Source organism: Gallinula chloropus (genome assembly GCF_964237585.1).
Source record: "Gallinula chloropus genome assembly, chromosome: Z".
NCBI classification, from domain to species: domain Eukaryota; kingdom Metazoa; phylum Chordata; class Aves; order Gruiformes; family Rallidae; genus Gallinula; species Gallinula chloropus.
In genome coordinates this window covers 79,073,308-79,091,019 of record NC_140089.1, presented here as the reverse complement: position 1 = coordinate 79,091,019, position 17,712 = coordinate 79,073,308, and the positions used below count along the sequence as shown (strand labels likewise).

General features: G+C 42.5%; 1 protein-coding gene across 1 annotated transcript in view; it reads left to right on the top strand.

The window, feature by feature from the left end:
- The window catches only part of LOC311203314 (protein unc-13 homolog B-like), a gene marked incomplete at its 5' end in the record, with an annotated part of 223,193 nt that overhangs the window by 134,491 nt on the left and 70,990 nt on the right, over positions 1–17,712 (top strand). The window contains 5 exons of the mRNA XM_084277973.1: positions 2,121–2,199; positions 3,922–3,996; positions 4,504–4,723; positions 14,692–14,919; positions 15,204–15,345. Of these exons, the coding sequence (XP_084134099.1) occupies positions 2,121–2,199; positions 3,922–3,996; positions 4,504–4,723; positions 14,692–14,919; positions 15,204–15,345 (744 nt within the window). The remainder of the gene's footprint in view (positions 1–2,120; positions 2,200–3,921; positions 3,997–4,503; positions 4,724–14,691; positions 14,920–15,203; positions 15,346–17,712) is intronic.

Below are 17,712 nucleotides of genomic sequence, written 5' to 3'. Positions count from 1 at the left end.
TTGATGCAGGCCAGAATTTTCTATATGCCAGAAAGTAATATTGCAATGTAATTTGGGCAAAATGTTTTTCTGGAATTCTCCATTGGAAATCAGGGTAGCCTCCAGTAAAAGCACCGTGTAGCCTCGGTGTGAGGATTTCCAGTGTTGGAAAGCTGTTCACATTGGCCAAAGATTCTGATAGTTTTAATTGACAGCCATAAATCTTCACCCTTCTCATGTCTGGGTTTGTCTTCCTCTCCCAGCTGTGAGGTCTGCCTGTTGCAGCTGACTGCAGGAGGTCTGTGCTCCTCAGGCAGGAGTGCAGGGAGCCCTGCGCGGTGCTGCCACGCCGATGTGACTCACGCTGTAGCAGAGCCGGTGTGGTTCCCCGTGGATGCTCACCTTCCCACCAGGGTTGTTCAGCCCGCAGCAGCTGTCAGCTCAGCCCTGGCTCCGACCTGCCGTGCTCCTACGCCCTGTCAAAAAAGTCAATGTTACTGTTGCATCGCTATGTTTCTGTATCTAAGAGGCTGTTTCCCTCTTTGCCACAGACTTGTGCAAGGCTGTGGCGTGACATCCTTGTCTGTCCTAGAGCATGGGCTGCTGTAACTTAGGTTTGGTCATTGTTTTCTGGATGTTGGTTGGATTTTTTTGGACTTCTGGCTGAATTGAAAGGAAATTCGAGTAGGTCCTGCTTACTGAGAAGGGCAGGTTACCTCTTGTCACTTAACCAGTCTCCAAATTTTCACGACACGTATAAATTTGTGGTGCCAATTTGGTTTCCAAGGTGCATGTCTTTTGCTGCAGTAAGAACAACTGATTCAAACTCCTCTTTCCTGTAGCTGTGGTGCCTTAAAGGATTTCAACTGGGTGTGTTGTACCAAGTCAGCAAAAAGCGCAAATTAAACATAGCAGACAGGTTATCATGCAACTGCCAGCGTGGTATGGGGTGAAAACAGGTGATCAGGGATAGAGAGGCAGAAGTTTCCTGTGTAGTCTCTGTAGACCGGAAAACAATCTTGGGTCCTTTAAGACGAATTCACAGACTTTTCAAGCGCAGAAATGTACCCATGCAGCATTACGAGTGCATGACAGGATCCAGGTACAAATTGTTCATCCTGGACTCATCAGAAAGGAGAAGGCTGTCACGTTTTATTTCTGTAGACTCCAGGTGTTGCTGGGGTGATGTCCCGTTTGCTCCATCGCCACCTCCCCTGGTGAATGGCAGCTCTTTTGTGTAGAGGTCTGTCTGGCTTGGGAACTGAGCACCAAGTAAAAATCATCTCCTTTCTCTCCAGATACAAGGTTTTTTCTCTAATAATTGCATGGACCTTGAGGGCCAGGATTAAGTATGTTCTAGCCTAGAATAGGATGATGAGTAGTAGCATCCTGCCCCTGGGCTGATCCACTTTGACATACTCCCTCCCAAACACCGATGCAGGGCAGTAACATCTGTGTTGTTGTTAAGAAGATAAACACTTAATCATTTTTAGCATTAACTTCACACTTTCTTAAGTATAATCTCCTGACTGATTTTGCTCCCATCAGTAAAGCATCCCCCCCCCAACCACTAAATTAATTAAATAAGAAGAAAAGGGATGGAGAAAGACTGGGGATGGAATGCTTTCAAGTTTTCATTCTTTCCTGCCATGACACTCAATGCCACCAGTTAACTATAAACAGGGTTCTCCCTAAGGAAGAAGTGGTACTTCTGAAAAGCAGGATGCGTGGCTCAGTTACCACAGACTAAGCTGCATGTGAATTACTGCCACAGTGTTCTAGTTATGCCCTTAGGTCAGTATTTTTGCCAAAAAGATGCCCCATGGAAGGGTTGCCTTCACCCACTGTGCCGACAGCAATGACTGAAGCACTGGGTGCTCTACAAACACATGCCATCCTACACTGAGCTAGCTCAGACCCTTCCTCTGGGATTGGGAAAATGACCTGGTTCTGGTGTGTTAACAGCTTTGGTTTATTATTAAGTTGCATTTGCCACGAACTGATTCTTCCTTTTCTTGTTGCCTGTGATGATATTAACAGGGACACCGATGTTTTAAGGAAAGTTTTGCTCATCTGTTTATTGTCTATCACTGCTGATGAGATTTTTAATACTTTTCTTTTTTCTCCTCCTGAATTTCCAGGCCTGCAGGTGGTCTCTATGGCATTGATAGCATGCCTGATTTACGCAAAAAAAAGCCTATTCCACTTGTCAGTGATCTGGTAAGAGATTTTTCTTCAGCCACACAGTTACTGGTACAAGTGGCTTTACTTTCAGACATGCATTAACATTCATTGTTGCTCCCACAAGTTGATGGTTTCCTGTTTATTTAAATTAATTCTTACAGTAAGGGGTTAGGAGTTGTACTTGGAAAAAAAAATCTCAGCAAGAAAGAGCTATGGTTTCATAGACAGTTTTATTTGGCAGAATTAAGATATTTTTCATCTTTTTTTTTCCCCTAGACAGAATATTTAGTTAATTTTAGGCCTGCATTATTTTTAAATGTTTTCCTAAAAACCACATACTTTGGGGAAAGTTACAATGTCCATGTGAGATTTGGCAACTAACCAGGAGGTTGGAATTTCAAAGGATAAATAAACGAGCATATGTGCTTGGATTTTTAAAGTAATTTGCAATATTGCCAGTAGGCTTCTGCACTGAGGAAGCACAAGAACGAAGCGACTAATGAGGACAAGTTTCATATGCTCGTGTGATACGGTGAAATCAGGCTTCTGCGGGACAAATGGTTTTCTCTTGGCTGTGCTCAGCACACGTAGTGGTTGCATACTTGGGAGAAGTGCTGTAGCCACTGAAAGACCAAAGTTTCCATATCCTGAGATTCCTGTGAGGAGATGCATGCAATTCTCTCTGCCAGCTTATGCATGGGAAGCTTAGTAGGTGTCTTGCTAGCGGCTGGTATCCTACGTCCTTGCAATGATGGCATTAACTTGTGTTACTTCCTTTGTACGCTTTCAATCTCTCTCTCTCTCTGCAGGCCATGGTAAGTGGAGCTAAAGACTACCCATCAAGTCTTCTCCAAAAATTAGTTTACCTTACTTTCCCCTTTGCTTTTCTGCTTTTTGTTTTGAACCTGCAGTGTTGCTGTGTGTGTGTATCCAGCATTCTGTCCTGCTCCATCACTGATGGAATGAACCTTTTCAGTCTTCAAACAGCATAAAGCAGAGCACAAATCGAGGTTTCTGATAGTTTGATGATTACAAAGCACATGTTCTTAGCTTTAATTTTCTTCTCTGCCTTCACCTAACTGCAGCAGCTTGCTGAAGGAATCCTTTGTATGCCAGTGTGAGGTGCTGCAAAGGCCCTGCCCTGTGCTGCCCGCAGCTGTTGAACTTAGTTGGTGTGATGAAAAAGAGGCAGTTTTGAGGGGAAAATGCTGTTCATTGTGTTCAGTGATGGCCTGTGAATGTGATACACTAGCACATTCAAAGCTGTGCTCCTGACCCACTCTTATTTTTGTATGGTTTTTTTTGTTTTGTCTGGGTTTTGGTTTTTTGGTGGGTGGGGAGGTGGGGTTAATCCTATTTGTTTGCAATCCTTTCATTGTCACATGTGTATCTAAAACTGATGAAACAGTGTCCTTTTGGATATGAATGAAGTTAGTAGTGACCTTAGCCAATAGCAGGGTTACCATTGCTACCAGACTGTGGAAGTAGAGATATGATTCCAGGTTTCATTGACACATCTTACCAGAAAAATAGTAAAATTTACCAAAGGGAGGCTAGTTGTGGACAGATGGAAACAAGTTGTAAACCTTTGGGAGTATGGATTTGACACTTCTGAGATCTGAGCTATCATTTAAGCAACCAACTGGAATGTAGTAGTCTGCTGGTTTGGGGTCTGGGATGGCAGAGAACCCCCTTGGTCACTTCTCTGGGTGTTGTAGTGCCAGTGCTTTCTGAATAACAAACTTTATTCCTTCTTAGTCACTGGTTCAGTCCCGGAAAGCCGGAATTACCTCAGCAATGGCCACCAGAACATCTCTCAAAGATGAAGAGCTGGTAAGTGGGAGGGTTGCTTGGCTCCTATTAACTTTTAGTAAGCAAATCAAGGGAATTCGGCTCTCTGGGATGCAGAGCCAGCTTCACAGATGTCTAAAAATATAGATGCAAATCTTCTTGTATCATTTGTTTAAAGAAACCAAATATGTAAAAAAATAACATTTAATGTGTCAATATGATCCTGAAAAATGTAATCTTACCATTTCCTTCTGTGCTATCTACCGTGGGGGATAGTGTGTGAAACTTGCTTTATGCAAGATATCCCTCATCTACAAACCTTAATTCTTTCCTTCCATCTCCTCCACTTTTTTAAATGCTTGGAGAAATGTTTTTGGAAGGGTGTCCTCTGCTGCTGCTGCTTCTAGAAGTTTGATAAATTAGGCTACCTCGAATGTGTAGATTTACTGCACTGCTCATGCCTTTTCTTTTAAAATTTGTGTGCTGACCAGCAAAAATAGGTTCAGTCACCTTCCTGGATGTTGGTTTATGTGTGCTCTCGCCTTTCAGAAAGCTCATGTCTACAAGAAGACCTTGCAAGCCTTAATCTACCCCATCTCTTGTACAACCCCGCACAACTTTGAAGTGTGGACAGCCACAACTCCTACCTACTGCTACGAGTGCGAGGGGCTGCTGTGGGGTATCGCACGGCAGGGAATGCGCTGCGGTGAGTGTGGAGTCAAGTGCCACGAGAAGTGCCAAGACTTGCTCAACGCCGACTGCTTACAGAGTGAGTAGTGGCCAGTGGAGCGGCTGTTCAAAAAGTGTTACCAGAGTGTCGTGGTTTTACCCTGGCTGAGAGCCGAGAGCCACGCAGCTGCCTGCTCTTTAAAGGAAAAGAGCAGGGGAAGTTGGGAGGGGGAGAGGGGTAGGGGGGTGAGGCAAGGGAAGGGAAAAGGAAGGGGCAAATAACAACCCCAAAACCAAGAAACTAAAAGGCCCGTGGGTTGGGATAAGGATAGTTTACTAGAATAGCAGAAAGATATAATATAACAATGCTGACAGGACTTTAGAGCAAAAAAATCTACGAAGCTGTTGATACCCAATGCAGTTTCTCACCGAACCCACAGCTCAGGCTGTGCCACCCAGAGCCGTCCCAGAACCCGACAGCTCCCCAAAAGCCGCACGTCCCAGAGCCGCCCCTGCTCTTCCTCACATCAGCCCCCCCCCCGTTGTACTGGACAGGACGTAATTGGCATGGAATACTCTCTTTGGCCAGTTTGGTTCACCTGTCCTGGCTTCGCCCCTCCTTTCTCATGAATAGAGAAATACGAAGAGCTGAGAAAGTCCTTGACTGCTTGACCACAGCTAAAAACATCAGGGTGTTATCAGCACTGCTTTCATTTTAACACCCAAACACAGCATTCCATCCACTGCTACAAAAGAAGTTAACTCCATCCTGACCAAAACTGGGACACAGAGCTTTCCTACAGCTATAGGTGACATCTCAGTGATCAGTGAAACTGCCTTTATGTGGACGAGTTTGTGTTTTCTGAAAAGGTGCAGTTGGGCTAAACCTACCCCCATGGACACAGACAGCTCCACTGACTCAGAAGAACTTCTTTGTGGCATTGTGCTTGACGTGGTTTAAAAGAAGGTTTAATTATTTTCACATCTGTTTGGTTTTAAGCCACGTGATGTTTAAGTGTTGGCTCAGGTGGTGTATTTGCTAAGTTATTCTGCGTGGAAGAGAGGCAGTGGGCTTGGTGAATAGGGTACTTGGCTGGATACTCTGACTTCTGTCCCTCCTTCCCCGGTATCACAGTCAGGTTGCTTCTTTTAACCATCAGCTTGTTTTGCTGTTTTAAGCTCTTCAGAGCAGCAATGGGTTCCTGCTCAAAAGGCAGAGTCCGTGGACTTAGATTGTGTCCCCTGCACCAACTACAGCCTGGCAAGGCATTTTTTTTCAACAGTAGGGTCTCATGGCTGAATCACTTAAAAGCCCGAGCCAGCACAGATGATGGGTCAGATAGGAGGGTGTTGTTTGAGTGTACGGGCAGTATTTCATCTTCCTAGCATTCCTGTTTATTTTGTTGGTTTTTTCTTCAGTGTTCAAAAACTAAGCCCTCTCTTCAAAGAAGAGCGCTTCAAAGAGCTGTGACTTTGCAGATAAATGAGAAGTTACGCAAACAATGGAGAAGTTTAAAAGGAATTTGATTAAAGGGGTGGAGGGGGAAAGAAACAGAGGAAAAAGTATTAATTTGGGCATCTAGCTTGGTCAGGTTATTTTTATTTGCTTGTAAAACAGTTTTCTTGATTTGATCTGAAATTTATGTTCCTGCTTGAGAGCAAAATATCTTAGTCTAAATGGAACATAAATTTCTGCCATATGTGTTAAATCTTGAGTAGGAAGGTGGGGCTGTTTCTGTTCACTCTTGATTTTCTTGGCGCTCCAGCATGATGGACTAAGTCAAAGGAATCAGAAAAGTTTGTGAAGTATAAACAGACTTCTTGCAAATCCATGTCAGCAATTCTAGGAGTATAGAGTCAAATCTTGTGTCCGCCTCAGGCTCTATTTGTTTGGGAAAGCCAGACTGATAATCCTGCAAGGGATACCAGTGAATCATAGGTAACTTGTTTTTCTTATGGCTTATCTTGAGACCTCAAATGGACATAGTTTTTGCTTGTATTTTTGATGTATGTGGAGTTTTAAATAATCCACAGTTAGGATTGGGGCTATTTGCAGCAGCTTGTTTATCAGACACAGGTGATGCTGATGAAACATCTCTGTTCCTCCTCAGTTGCTGGGCTCTTCTGGATTTGTCTTTGAGTACTGCAAGGTGATGGTTAAAGTTCATAGCACTTGAGCAGTTGCATCATTGACACCTTGGCTTTGTTGCATCCGTGTTGTGGCTGAGAAGAAGAACTGCTGATATGCATGGCCATCATGGACAGGCATCACAATCAAGCCTGGGAAAATGCTTTGAGGGCAAAGGAAAATTAGGTTCTCACCAGCATCAGGAAGGAAGCAGGCACAAAGCTGTTGTACAGAACAGAGGTCATGAAGTTGAAAACAATAGAAATAAAACTACATTTAAGAAATAGCTAATGACTAAGAGGAAATATATTTCTGCAGAGGACAGCTCTGGCTATCCATGTTTGCTAAAGGAGACTTCAGACTGGGGTTGGTACTGGAGAGAGCTCAGTGGTAAAGGGCAAAATACAAGAATGTCTCCAGAGAGGGTGGTATAAGGCTGTTGTTTCAGAAAAGGTAAAAATAGCCATAGTAAGTCTGTCCTAGTAGACTGTTTCTGAAGGGATATTGTGGAGCCCAAGGCAGAGGTGTGATAGTTACACATGCCTGGTTTACTCTTGCAGCTATCCATAGCTTAAGACCTTTCTGAACAGTAGGTGCTATGTTTAATAGCTGGCAGTGATGCCTCTGTGAATTGGTTTCATCCTTGTTTGAACCTGTTTGTGCCTGAGCTATGTTCAGGAAGAGGGAGATAAGCAGCAGGGAGGAAGATGGGCTGGTTAAGCTTGCTGTTTACCAAAAAAAAAAAAAAAGGAATAAATTTGCTCTAAGAAAATTAAAGGTGGAAGTAGAAGACAACATCAATGATAAGAATAGGGAGGGAGGCAGGTTTGCTAATCTCTGGTTGGAATTAAATAAGCTTATGCAACAGGCTGTGGGATGTGTTGATGGCAATAGTCTGAATTTTTCTGTGGAATAGAAGCAACAACTGGAAACAGCTCTACATTTCATATATGGCAAAGCATTAAATAAGAACTTGTTATTTTATCCATGGGATTGCAGATGTTTGCTTTGCACATTTCCTTTCAAAATGTAAACACAAGATACTTCAGCATGCAGAGTTAAAGAAACAGAGAGGAAACAGCTGAGAGTACACTGAGCTCAAAACTTGTGAAGTCTGTAGAGAGGTAAAACCCCAACAAAACAAAAACTTTATTTACTGAGTTATTTGAAAGCATCAAAACAGGGAATATACAGAAACTGTGGGCTGGGGGTTTGCTAGGGTAACTGGTGTGAGTGTCATTGTCTGGGGTAGAGATGTGAAGGAAACTAAAGATGGCAGTTGTGTAAATAAAACACAGAGGAGTCAGAGAAAAGGCAATTCTGGATGATTAAGAAGACGGTGAGGCCAATATGTGGATGTGCTGCTGGGTTAGGAAAACAAATGTTATTAATGCTAGAAATCTATTAAAAAGCTTTTTCATGCAACTTTATTCTTTGCTTTGGCATGTCCATACTAAAATCCTTTTAACTGGAACCCACCAGGGCAGAAGAAAATGGAAAAATTCAATTAATTTTTATATTAGCTTGAAGAATATAGGCTGTGCTTGCAGAATGAGAAATGGGGTTTCTGGGGGACAAGCCACAGTTTAGAAGTCCAGTAAATTCAAGACTGAACTTTCTTGTGTGGTGAACTTGGAAGGAGTTTCTTCTTTACAGAAGCTTTATTGCTGCTGTTGGTAAAAAAAAAAAAAAAAGTTAAAGAATTCTCAGGACATATCTCCACTTAGTCCTGTTTAAGGCTTCCAGTAAATGTTACATTGGAGTAAAATGAATTCTCAGGCTGGTAACAAATACAATTCTATTGATTATACCTTGATGCCTCAGGATGTTATCTTCACATCAGTCTGTGTAAGGCTTCCAGAAAATGCTGCACTGGAGTAAAATGAATTTTCAGCTGGTTACAAACACAGTTCCATTACCTGTGTCTTGAAACTTTGCGTAGACACCTGGGGTTTTATTCCTTAGAATCGGAATGTGCTGTTTATCCATCTTCTGTCTTTCAGTGCCTTTCTGCAGTAAATAAAAAGGATCTCTTTCACCAAGCCTGGAAGAATTAAGTTTGGTTGTTTCTGCTGAGGGTGTTTTCTTATCCTCTATGTTTTTACAAAACCGAGTATCTGATGCAGTCAGCAAATGTGTGGGACCACAGTGATGAAATACTCAGATTCAGCAACATTTTGTTGCAATTTGAAGCAAAATCCCTTTGCAGACTGGTCCAGCAGAGCTGTGCCATGAATTGGCAAGGCCTGAAGTGCAGTGAAGTGCAATCCGTTGTGGCATGTGTATTGCAGCCATCTGGTTTATGGCTGTGTTGGCACAGGTTGTTTCTTCGAGAGAGGGTGTTTCTCTGTTGTATAGAATCATAGAATCTTTAAGGTTGGAAAAGACCTCGAAGATCAAGTCCCAACAGTCAACCCAACACTACTGTGTCAACTAAACTGTGTCCCGTAGTGGCACATCTACATGTTTTTGAACACCTCCAGAAAAGGTGACTCACCACCTCTCTGGGCAGCCTGTTCCAGTGCCTGACCACTCTACTAGTGAAGAAATGTTTCCTACTATCCAATCTCAACCTAGCTTGAGGCCATTTCCTCTTGTCCTATCCCTTGTTAATTGGAGAAGAGGCCAACTCCCACCTGGCTACACCCTCCTTTCAGGGAGTTGCAGAGAGTGATCAAGTCCCTTCTCAGCCTTCTCTTCTCCAGGCTAAACAACCCCAGGTTCCTCAGCTGCTCCTCATCAAATCTGTGCTCCAGACCCTTCACCACTTCACTGCCTGTCTTTAAACATGCCTCCACCAGCTCAGTGCCATTCTTGAGCTGTAGGTACTTGGAAGATACTATTCTGATGATGGGACACTTATCTTTTTATCATAATCTCATAAATACTTGCTTAAGGGAAGGTGATCTCTTTCTGGCCTTCTGATATTCTTGGAAGTACTTGAAATCTCTGATGCAGTGGGTGCACTTCCTTTCTTGGCTGAAAAGGGATGGAGGGTTGTTCCTTAAAATCCCTGTAGCAAGCAAAGCTTTTTCCCCAAAGAGAACTTTAATCTCTTGACCTGTACACAGGTCTAGAATCAACTGAAATGCAATGTGTTGGGCAGTGTTGGTATCAAAGAAAGAGTAAATCTGAGGAGCAGTGTGGGCGATACCAAGAAACAGATGCAGAGAACTAGGCAGAATTAAGAAGAGAGTGTAAAGGAAGGATGTTATGCTGGCAAGATCTTAGTAAAAGGGGTCTGTACAGTTCTGGGCTAGCATTTGAAAAGCCGTGGTAATCCAGTTCTGCAGGTGTGTCCTGGTTGGGTTTTGTGTGGTGTGGTTTTGGTGGGGTTTTTTTTTTGGGGGGGGGGATTGTTTGTGGCTTGATGTTTTGGTTTGTGTTTTGTTGTTGTTGTTGTAATTATGCTAATCTAGTCCTCAGTAGATTATAGTTAAACCTGATAAAATAAGTGCCCCTGGGATATCAGAATCTAAACAATGAGGAAATGAGATCTCAAGCTTCCAGCTGCTGCTGGACATGAAGTCTGTGTTAGTCATATGTCTTTATTAGTGCTTCTTTGTGGTGTGCCAGAGCAACAAACCTTGGAGAACCACATGAGCTGTCAGGGCTGCGTTACTGACTGCCCTGCTTTTAGTACTGATTTGGCTCCTGGGGTCGTGGTTTGCCTCTGGAGTTGTTCAGTGGTTTTTGACTCAGGACTTGAAGTCAGGTATGTTTGCAGCTTTCTGGGTGAGACAACTGTGTGTGTTGCATTCTGAATGCAGAGGCTGCAGTCCACAGACCGGCTCAGCGAGTGGACTGTCAGTGAGACGGATTAAGTCGCTTTTGTGATAATCATCTTGGCTTCTGGGTTGAATGATGGTTAGACTACACCATGGTGATGAACATTTGTTTGCTCCCAGAGTCCTATGTAGGAAAATATTTGCACAGAAGGAGGAAGGATACCTTTATTTGAAACTTGAATATCTATTTTAAGTTTCGGGAATACATAATTTCTAAGCATTATCCGCCTACTGAACAGCTGTCTTCTATCCTGCTAGTGTTGCTTTCTTGACTTTTTCCTGTTAAAGCACAGGGTATTGGGACTGCTGGTTTACTAATGGCTGTATCAATACAATCCCCAATATAGACATATTTGCTTTCTGTTTCCAGTCATAAATTGAATCAGAATTCAGTTAAGGAGAGGAAGAGAGAAGGAGAGCCCAGTGCCACTTGTGTGGTACTCTGCAGAGTACCTATATAGTTTCATGGCTTCTATTGCCATTTACAGGACCGATTGAAAAGCTGATCCACTGATCTTTGTGCAGCTGAATAAATAAAATCCAAGTCCAACAGCAGGAAAGGAACCTTCTGCCATCCAGTATAGTGAAATGCTTTGAGTTTATATCACATATATTTAAGGTAACTAGTCCCCCAATAGTTGTTTTGAATAACTCTGGTGGTTTTATACCAGCAAGCAGGTACTAGAGAAAGAGTGTGTTGTTGAGACATGGGATTTGTCTGTTCTTCTTTAGTCCATATTGTTAAATGAGGTGTTTGATTCTGGCTTTTGCACCGCAGTTCAGCTGCAGCCTCTGCAAGGAGAGGTACCTTTCCCAAAGGAATAATGGCAGAATGGGGGGAGCAGCATGGATGGAAGATTTCCTCTGAAAGTCAGGAGGCAGAGCCAAGCCATCGAGGTGATGAAATGGAGTGCTGTCTGGGGGTCTGTGTGATTTGGCTTGCACGTCCAGGATACCCCAGATGGCTGGTAGTATGGAGAGGGGGTAGATGCACTATGCAAGGTCTCTGGAGGTGGTGGGGATGTTAAATACGTTTTTAACTAGAATTCCATCATTGGTCCACATTTGCATTCTAAAACATCATTTGATGCTTCTGGGGTGGGAAAGGCCACCTAGAACTGTGATAACTCTTGTCCCATCTCAGTGCTGAACAGAGAAACATTTATACTTGCAAGCTGCCTGGTTGGTAATTTATTTTGAAAATGGCTCTGAAATAGAGCACTCTGCTCATATACAATATAAACTCTTAGTTTATGAATTGGGTTCTTAATCTCCTTGAAGTCAGAAGAGGCAGTGCAGGGTTGGTTTCTTTGACTCACTACAGATTTTGGAATTCCAGCTAGGAAAGGCAAATTGTTTGGTTTGGCCTTTCCCAATTTCCCAGTAATTTTCTGTAGTTCTGCATATACTGCAGAGAGTCCACCTTCATTCCCAGAAGACCTAGTTCTGTTACAACTGAATAGCACTTATCTGAAGTTCAAAGTATAGCCCCTGGTATCATTTTGGTTTCGTATTCCTTTAATAAATGTCAGCTCTACAGCTGGCTGATTGCCTGATACAAGACATCACTTTGGGTGGTGCTACTTCTTCATCACCAATGAGTAGAGACAGCACAGACCGCATAATTAATTCCAGTATTTTGATTTCATTTCATCTTAAGCCAACAATAGAGAACTCTGGGGCAGATACATTTCATTGTATTACACGAAATACTGAACATCAAGCCTCTAGCAAGTATATGAAAAAATAATTGTCAAGTAATCTGAAGTTATGGTTTGTTTTATACCCAGGTCTTTAATAGCACGCCTTGGAATGCAGTGTCCTTAATGAACTCTGAAACTTCAGTGGTCACAGTCTGTTCCAAGCTGTTTTTATTCTTTCTGGTTTGGATGGTGGAAGTTATAATTGAGTTTTGTTTCTTTATTGAAGTGAATTTAGTAACGGTGAAAGGTGTTAGATTGAAGGCCCTAGAAATGGATGTCTTCAGGCAGTGTTAGTCACTGGGCACCCTGTCGAGTCTGCTAACAAGTTTGCCTGTTATGTTGTACTGCTAGGGGTCCTTTGTGTGTGTGTTCATAGAACCTCATTCAGATTTGGTCACTACCTGCAGAAACTGTTTCATATGCAAAGCTGTAATGCCCTATATTAAAGGTACTCCAGATATCACATTTGCCCACTTCTTCCAGAAGAAAGCAGTTTTATGTATCTTTGTGACTGATGGCTCCCTTTGTGCACACTTGCACCTGCTTTAATACGTGTTTTAAAGAAATTTAATCTTTGCTGAACACCTGGATGAGAGAATTTTTTCCTAGGGCACAGTGTACTTTAAATCCAAGGGAAGCAAAACAAGCAAAAGCATATTAAACTAAACAGAAATACTACTACTGAATGTGTTTGCAGGACTTTTGTACAGATTTAACTTAATCTGATCATAACTTGAAATTGCTGCAGGCTGCACGTAGAGAGACTGTGCAATCTTGGGTTCCTGCTTCTCGTTTCACACCCTGCTTTGCCCTGTTAGCTCATGTCAGTGTTTTCATTAACACATGCCTCACATCTGGCACCACAGTCAGTGGCTGAATTTTGACAGCAAACATGGCTGTCACAATTTTGTGGGAGCATTCTTATATCATAATTATATAAAATCTTATATTTTTAAAGAGGTATGCATATGACTAGGGTCCTCCTGTTTTTCCAGATACAGTTAAAAAGTTATATAGTACAGACCTAATGCCTGTAGGATGTGTCAGTGGCTACATACTGTACTAGTGCCCCATACTTAGGATGGCCAAAGTTTTTAACTGTTTAATTTGCTGCCTTATAGGTGTTTGTTATAGTCACTATGCCTATGTGATTCTAAGAATGGATTATTTGTCTCCCCACAAACTGATCAAATGAAGTGGGATGCAGAGAGATACTTTGGATGCCTCCAGCTTGATGCCTGACCCAAACAGGGTGGTTCCAAGCAGAAGAACAGAACATAGATTGTACAGTGTCTTTGTGCTGAACGGGGAGTTGTGTGGCATACATCAAGAGGAAATGCTGACTGTGTCATCCTGTCTGAAGTTCTGTTCTTCCATGGCACAGAAGTGCAGCATTGAAAAAAAGTTAATAGATAATATTTGTAATGGAGATCCTACATCCTCTTCTTAGCACTTAGCCAAGCAAGGATTTATTTATTCAAAGCAAGATGGAAGAGGTATGCTGATAATGAATGTCATTTCTGGGTCTTCCTCAGCTGCAAGGGTATTAAAATCAAGCCTGTTGTCAGGAGAGCAGTGTGGTTCCCAGTTCACTGGGGAACCTGGGCACCCCATTCCATTATCCCATCCCAGCTCTAGATGATCCAGATTCCCTTGTGTGTATGTTGAAAGGGGGTGTCGTGGTTTTACCCCGGCTGAGAGCCGAGATCCATGCAGCTGCCTGCTCTTTAAAGGAAAAGAGGAGGGGGAGAAGAGGAGGGAGGGCAGGTGAGGCAAGGGAAGGGAAAAGGAAGGGGCAAATAACCCCAGAACCAAGAAACCAAAAGCCCATGGGTTGGGATAAGGATAGTTTACTAAGACAGCAGAAAGATACAATATAACAATGCTAACAGGACTTTAGAGCAAAAAATCTATGAAAGTATTGATACACAATGCAGTTTCTCACCAAACCACACAACTCAGGCTGTGCCACCCAGAGCCATCCCAGAACCCAACCGTCCCCCAAAAACCGTGCGCCCTGGAGCTGCCCCTGCTCTTCCTCCCATCAGCCCCTCTGTTGTACTGGACAGGATGTAATTGGCATGGAATACTCTCTTTGGCCAGACTGGGTCACCTGTCCTGGCTTCGCCCCTCCTTTCTCATGAACAGAGAAGTATGAAGAGCTGAGAAAGTCCTTGACTGTCTGACAGCAACTAAACCCATCAGGGTGTTATCAGCACGGCTTTCATTTTAACTCCCAAACAGCATTCCATCCGCTGCTACAAAAGAAGTTAACTCCATCCTGACCAAAACCAGGACGGGGCAGGGAGGGGTCTGACTGTAAAAGTCAATAGTAAAAGCTGTGGTGTGGAGGGGAACTTGTGGCTTTGATGCTGCTGTCCAGATCCAGTGAAACATGGCTTTGTACTTGTCTGTTTCTGATGTGCACTGTGTACTTTCTGGTGCACAGGAGCAGCAGAAAAGAGCTCGAAGCATGGAGCTGAAGATCGAACCCAGAATTTCATCATGGCCATGAAGGATCGCATGAAAATCCGAGAGCGGAACAAGCCAGAGATCTTTGACTTGATCAGAGATGTGTTCTCTGAGAGCAAACTGACACATGCTCAGCAGATGAAGACAGTGAAGCAGAGTGTGCTGGATGGCACCTCAAAATGGTCAGCAAAGATCACAATCACAGGTGAGTGAGGGAGCCATGGGTTCTCTTGGCCTCGCTTGGGAGCCTAATCTGAGAGAATCGGTGTGAGGCTAGAGGGAACAGATAGGAAGGGCTCCTCTGATCCATGTCTCTTTTTGCTCAGTGTACAAGTAGAAATACTCCTACCCCAGGCACTGTAGTGCACCATGAGTGCTCTCATGAGTGATATTCCTGTTTCTCTGGCTGTTCTGAGCTGCTGCTTCTTGTGATGTGTGGTCACGCTGTCTTACTGCATTGTGGTGGTAACCCTTCTCTTTTCCTTCCAGTGGTGTGTGCTCAGGGTCTGCAGGCCAAAGACAAGACTGGGTCCAGTGACCCGTACGTAACCGTTCAAGTGGGTAAAACAAAGAAGAGGACAAAAACGATTTTTGGGAATCTGAACCCCGTTTGGGAAGAGAAGTTTTACTTGTAAGTGTACTTAGAAGACCTCTCAGCCCCATTTTGCCTGTTGGTGCAATCTGTGCTTCGACAGCTGTGTTCTCCCTGCCAGTATGCATTCCCACACCTCCTGTAACGTACGATGGTTTCATTTCTGCTCAGCCTTGTGTGTGTGTGCATCTGGAGGATTGATGTCTTTAAAGGAGTATGTAGTGCACACTGGTCCATTTCATCTGTCTTACTGTGTATGTATAAGTTGTCTGCTCTGTGAACACTTACATTGATGCTTCTAGAGAAAACTAGAGAGAAAAGAAAATCTTTAACTCGGCAGATTTTCTTCCTGGTTACTAGAAATACTTTCAAAATTCTTTCTAATACAAAAGAGTAAAGCTTGTATAAAAGACTAAGCAAACTTCCTGTGATGTATTTCTGTGACCTGCTGCTAGTGTTTGACCAACAAAGGTTAAAGGTAGATGGTTGCCTGTCACTTGTCTGTGACACTACCAGTCTCTCAGTTCTGAAAAATCAATGTAACAATAACTTGCGGGATTATCTGCTTTCCAGGTGAGCAATGCATCCATGTTTGACTGGAAAGCAAAAGGCTGGAGGCACAGTATTTTAGATATTAACTACTCTCAGAAGGCTGAAAAATGTATTATTTCATTCTGCTTTTATTGAATAAGTAAATAGTACCCTCAGTTTATCATTGAGCATGCTATAAAACTAAACGGAGACATAAAGCAAGCATTTTCTGGATCATAGTTTCTAGATGATCTTACTCAACCCCAAACTTCTTTATTTTCTTTAATGTGTAAGCTCTTCCATTGTCCCTGTCTTTCCTATTTTTTTTCCTTCCCTGTTTTTTCCTAAACTGCTTGAGGGGACTGCTCCCTGCAAACTGAAATTTGTTTGTCTTTCAAAATCAGGCTTACACCAGCTCAGCTTTGTCTTTACAATGCACAGTACAAACAAAATTATTTTTAAAGTAGTTTGGAGCTACTCATTAACGTCAGAAAAACCCTGGTGCTATTTTGAGCAAGTAAGCCCTTGGCTTTATTCTTAGTTTAATCCAAGGTAACATTACTGCTTGGTAAGTAGTAAGTATGCTTAGGTGCCATTTGGATAACTGTAGTCACAATAGCAGTAAGTCTGTGTTGGGAGCCTTAAGGACCTTGATTTACCATGCCAAGCAGTTACCATGGTATTTGCAGTGTGTTCCCTTCTAATTTTAGGAGCTCCAACAAATACTGTGTTTAAAGATAGTGCAACGTGATAAATGTCACAGTTTTAACAGTGCCACTGTTTAAATTTTATTGCCATGTCTGTGATTCAGCAGATAATATGCTGTTGGGCATTAGAGTTGGTGCTACTTTCTGTCTTGCCTGTTGTTTTAATTGCCTTGGAATAGCAAGAGGAGGTGGAAGAAATAAGCAGAGTGTCCAGATTGGTGGCAGGAGAGCATTCAGTACTGGAATCAGTGTGTTGTTTCGTCAGTAGACGTCACAGCTCACCTTATGCTGGATGAGGAGACAGTCACTTAGAAGTGTATGCAGCACTAGTCTTTTACAAGCCTATCTTCTTTTTTAATTTTTTATTTTGTAAATTTATGATCTTTTTTCATCTTACAACTCTAAAAATTTATGACATTTTCTACCACATAATCAAATGGAAATTTAAATCAACTTATGCAGGCCAAAAATACCCATCACATACTGAGCTTTTTTAGAGGAGATTGCTAGGACAGTCAGGAGATTGACAAATTTCAAGGGTTAGGGGTGTTTGTTTTTAGAATGAAGTTAATTTGTTACAGTGGTAGAAGGGTGTGCTGGTAATTATTGAAAGCCTGACTCACAGTAGACATATGAAAAGTCCAGTGTTCAAAATGCTTAAACATTTCAGTAGGTGTCAGATATGTGAGAAGAGAGGTGTCAAGGTCAGTAACCTATGTGTATTAGCAATTGCTGTTCCTTTTCTCTTTGTTTGAGCAGACTTGTTTGTAGCTGGTGTTCGTTAGGTGCCCAGTGTCTTTTATACAACCACAATTCCAGTGTGTTTTCAAAGGTTGGGTGAAGAACTGGAAGTCTGTATGCATCAGTCATTATAATTACAGCACTGTTATAGTAATCCATGGCATGAATTGAGATGGACTAGGTGCAGCTGAGGGATGTGGTGCTTTCCACAGGCTCAGTAAAGTTTATTAAAAGCAGCTTAAACAAGTTTAAAAATGTTTAAGGCTGCAGTAACCCGTTTCAAGCAGTTTTCCTGTGCCTGTTTACAGTGATGGATGGAATAGTATATTAACTTAAATAACACTCCTTAAATATGACTTTGTTCCTTTTCTATATATTTTCAGAAAAAACCTGTTGTGGCAGACTTGACCCATTTTGGAAGTCCAGT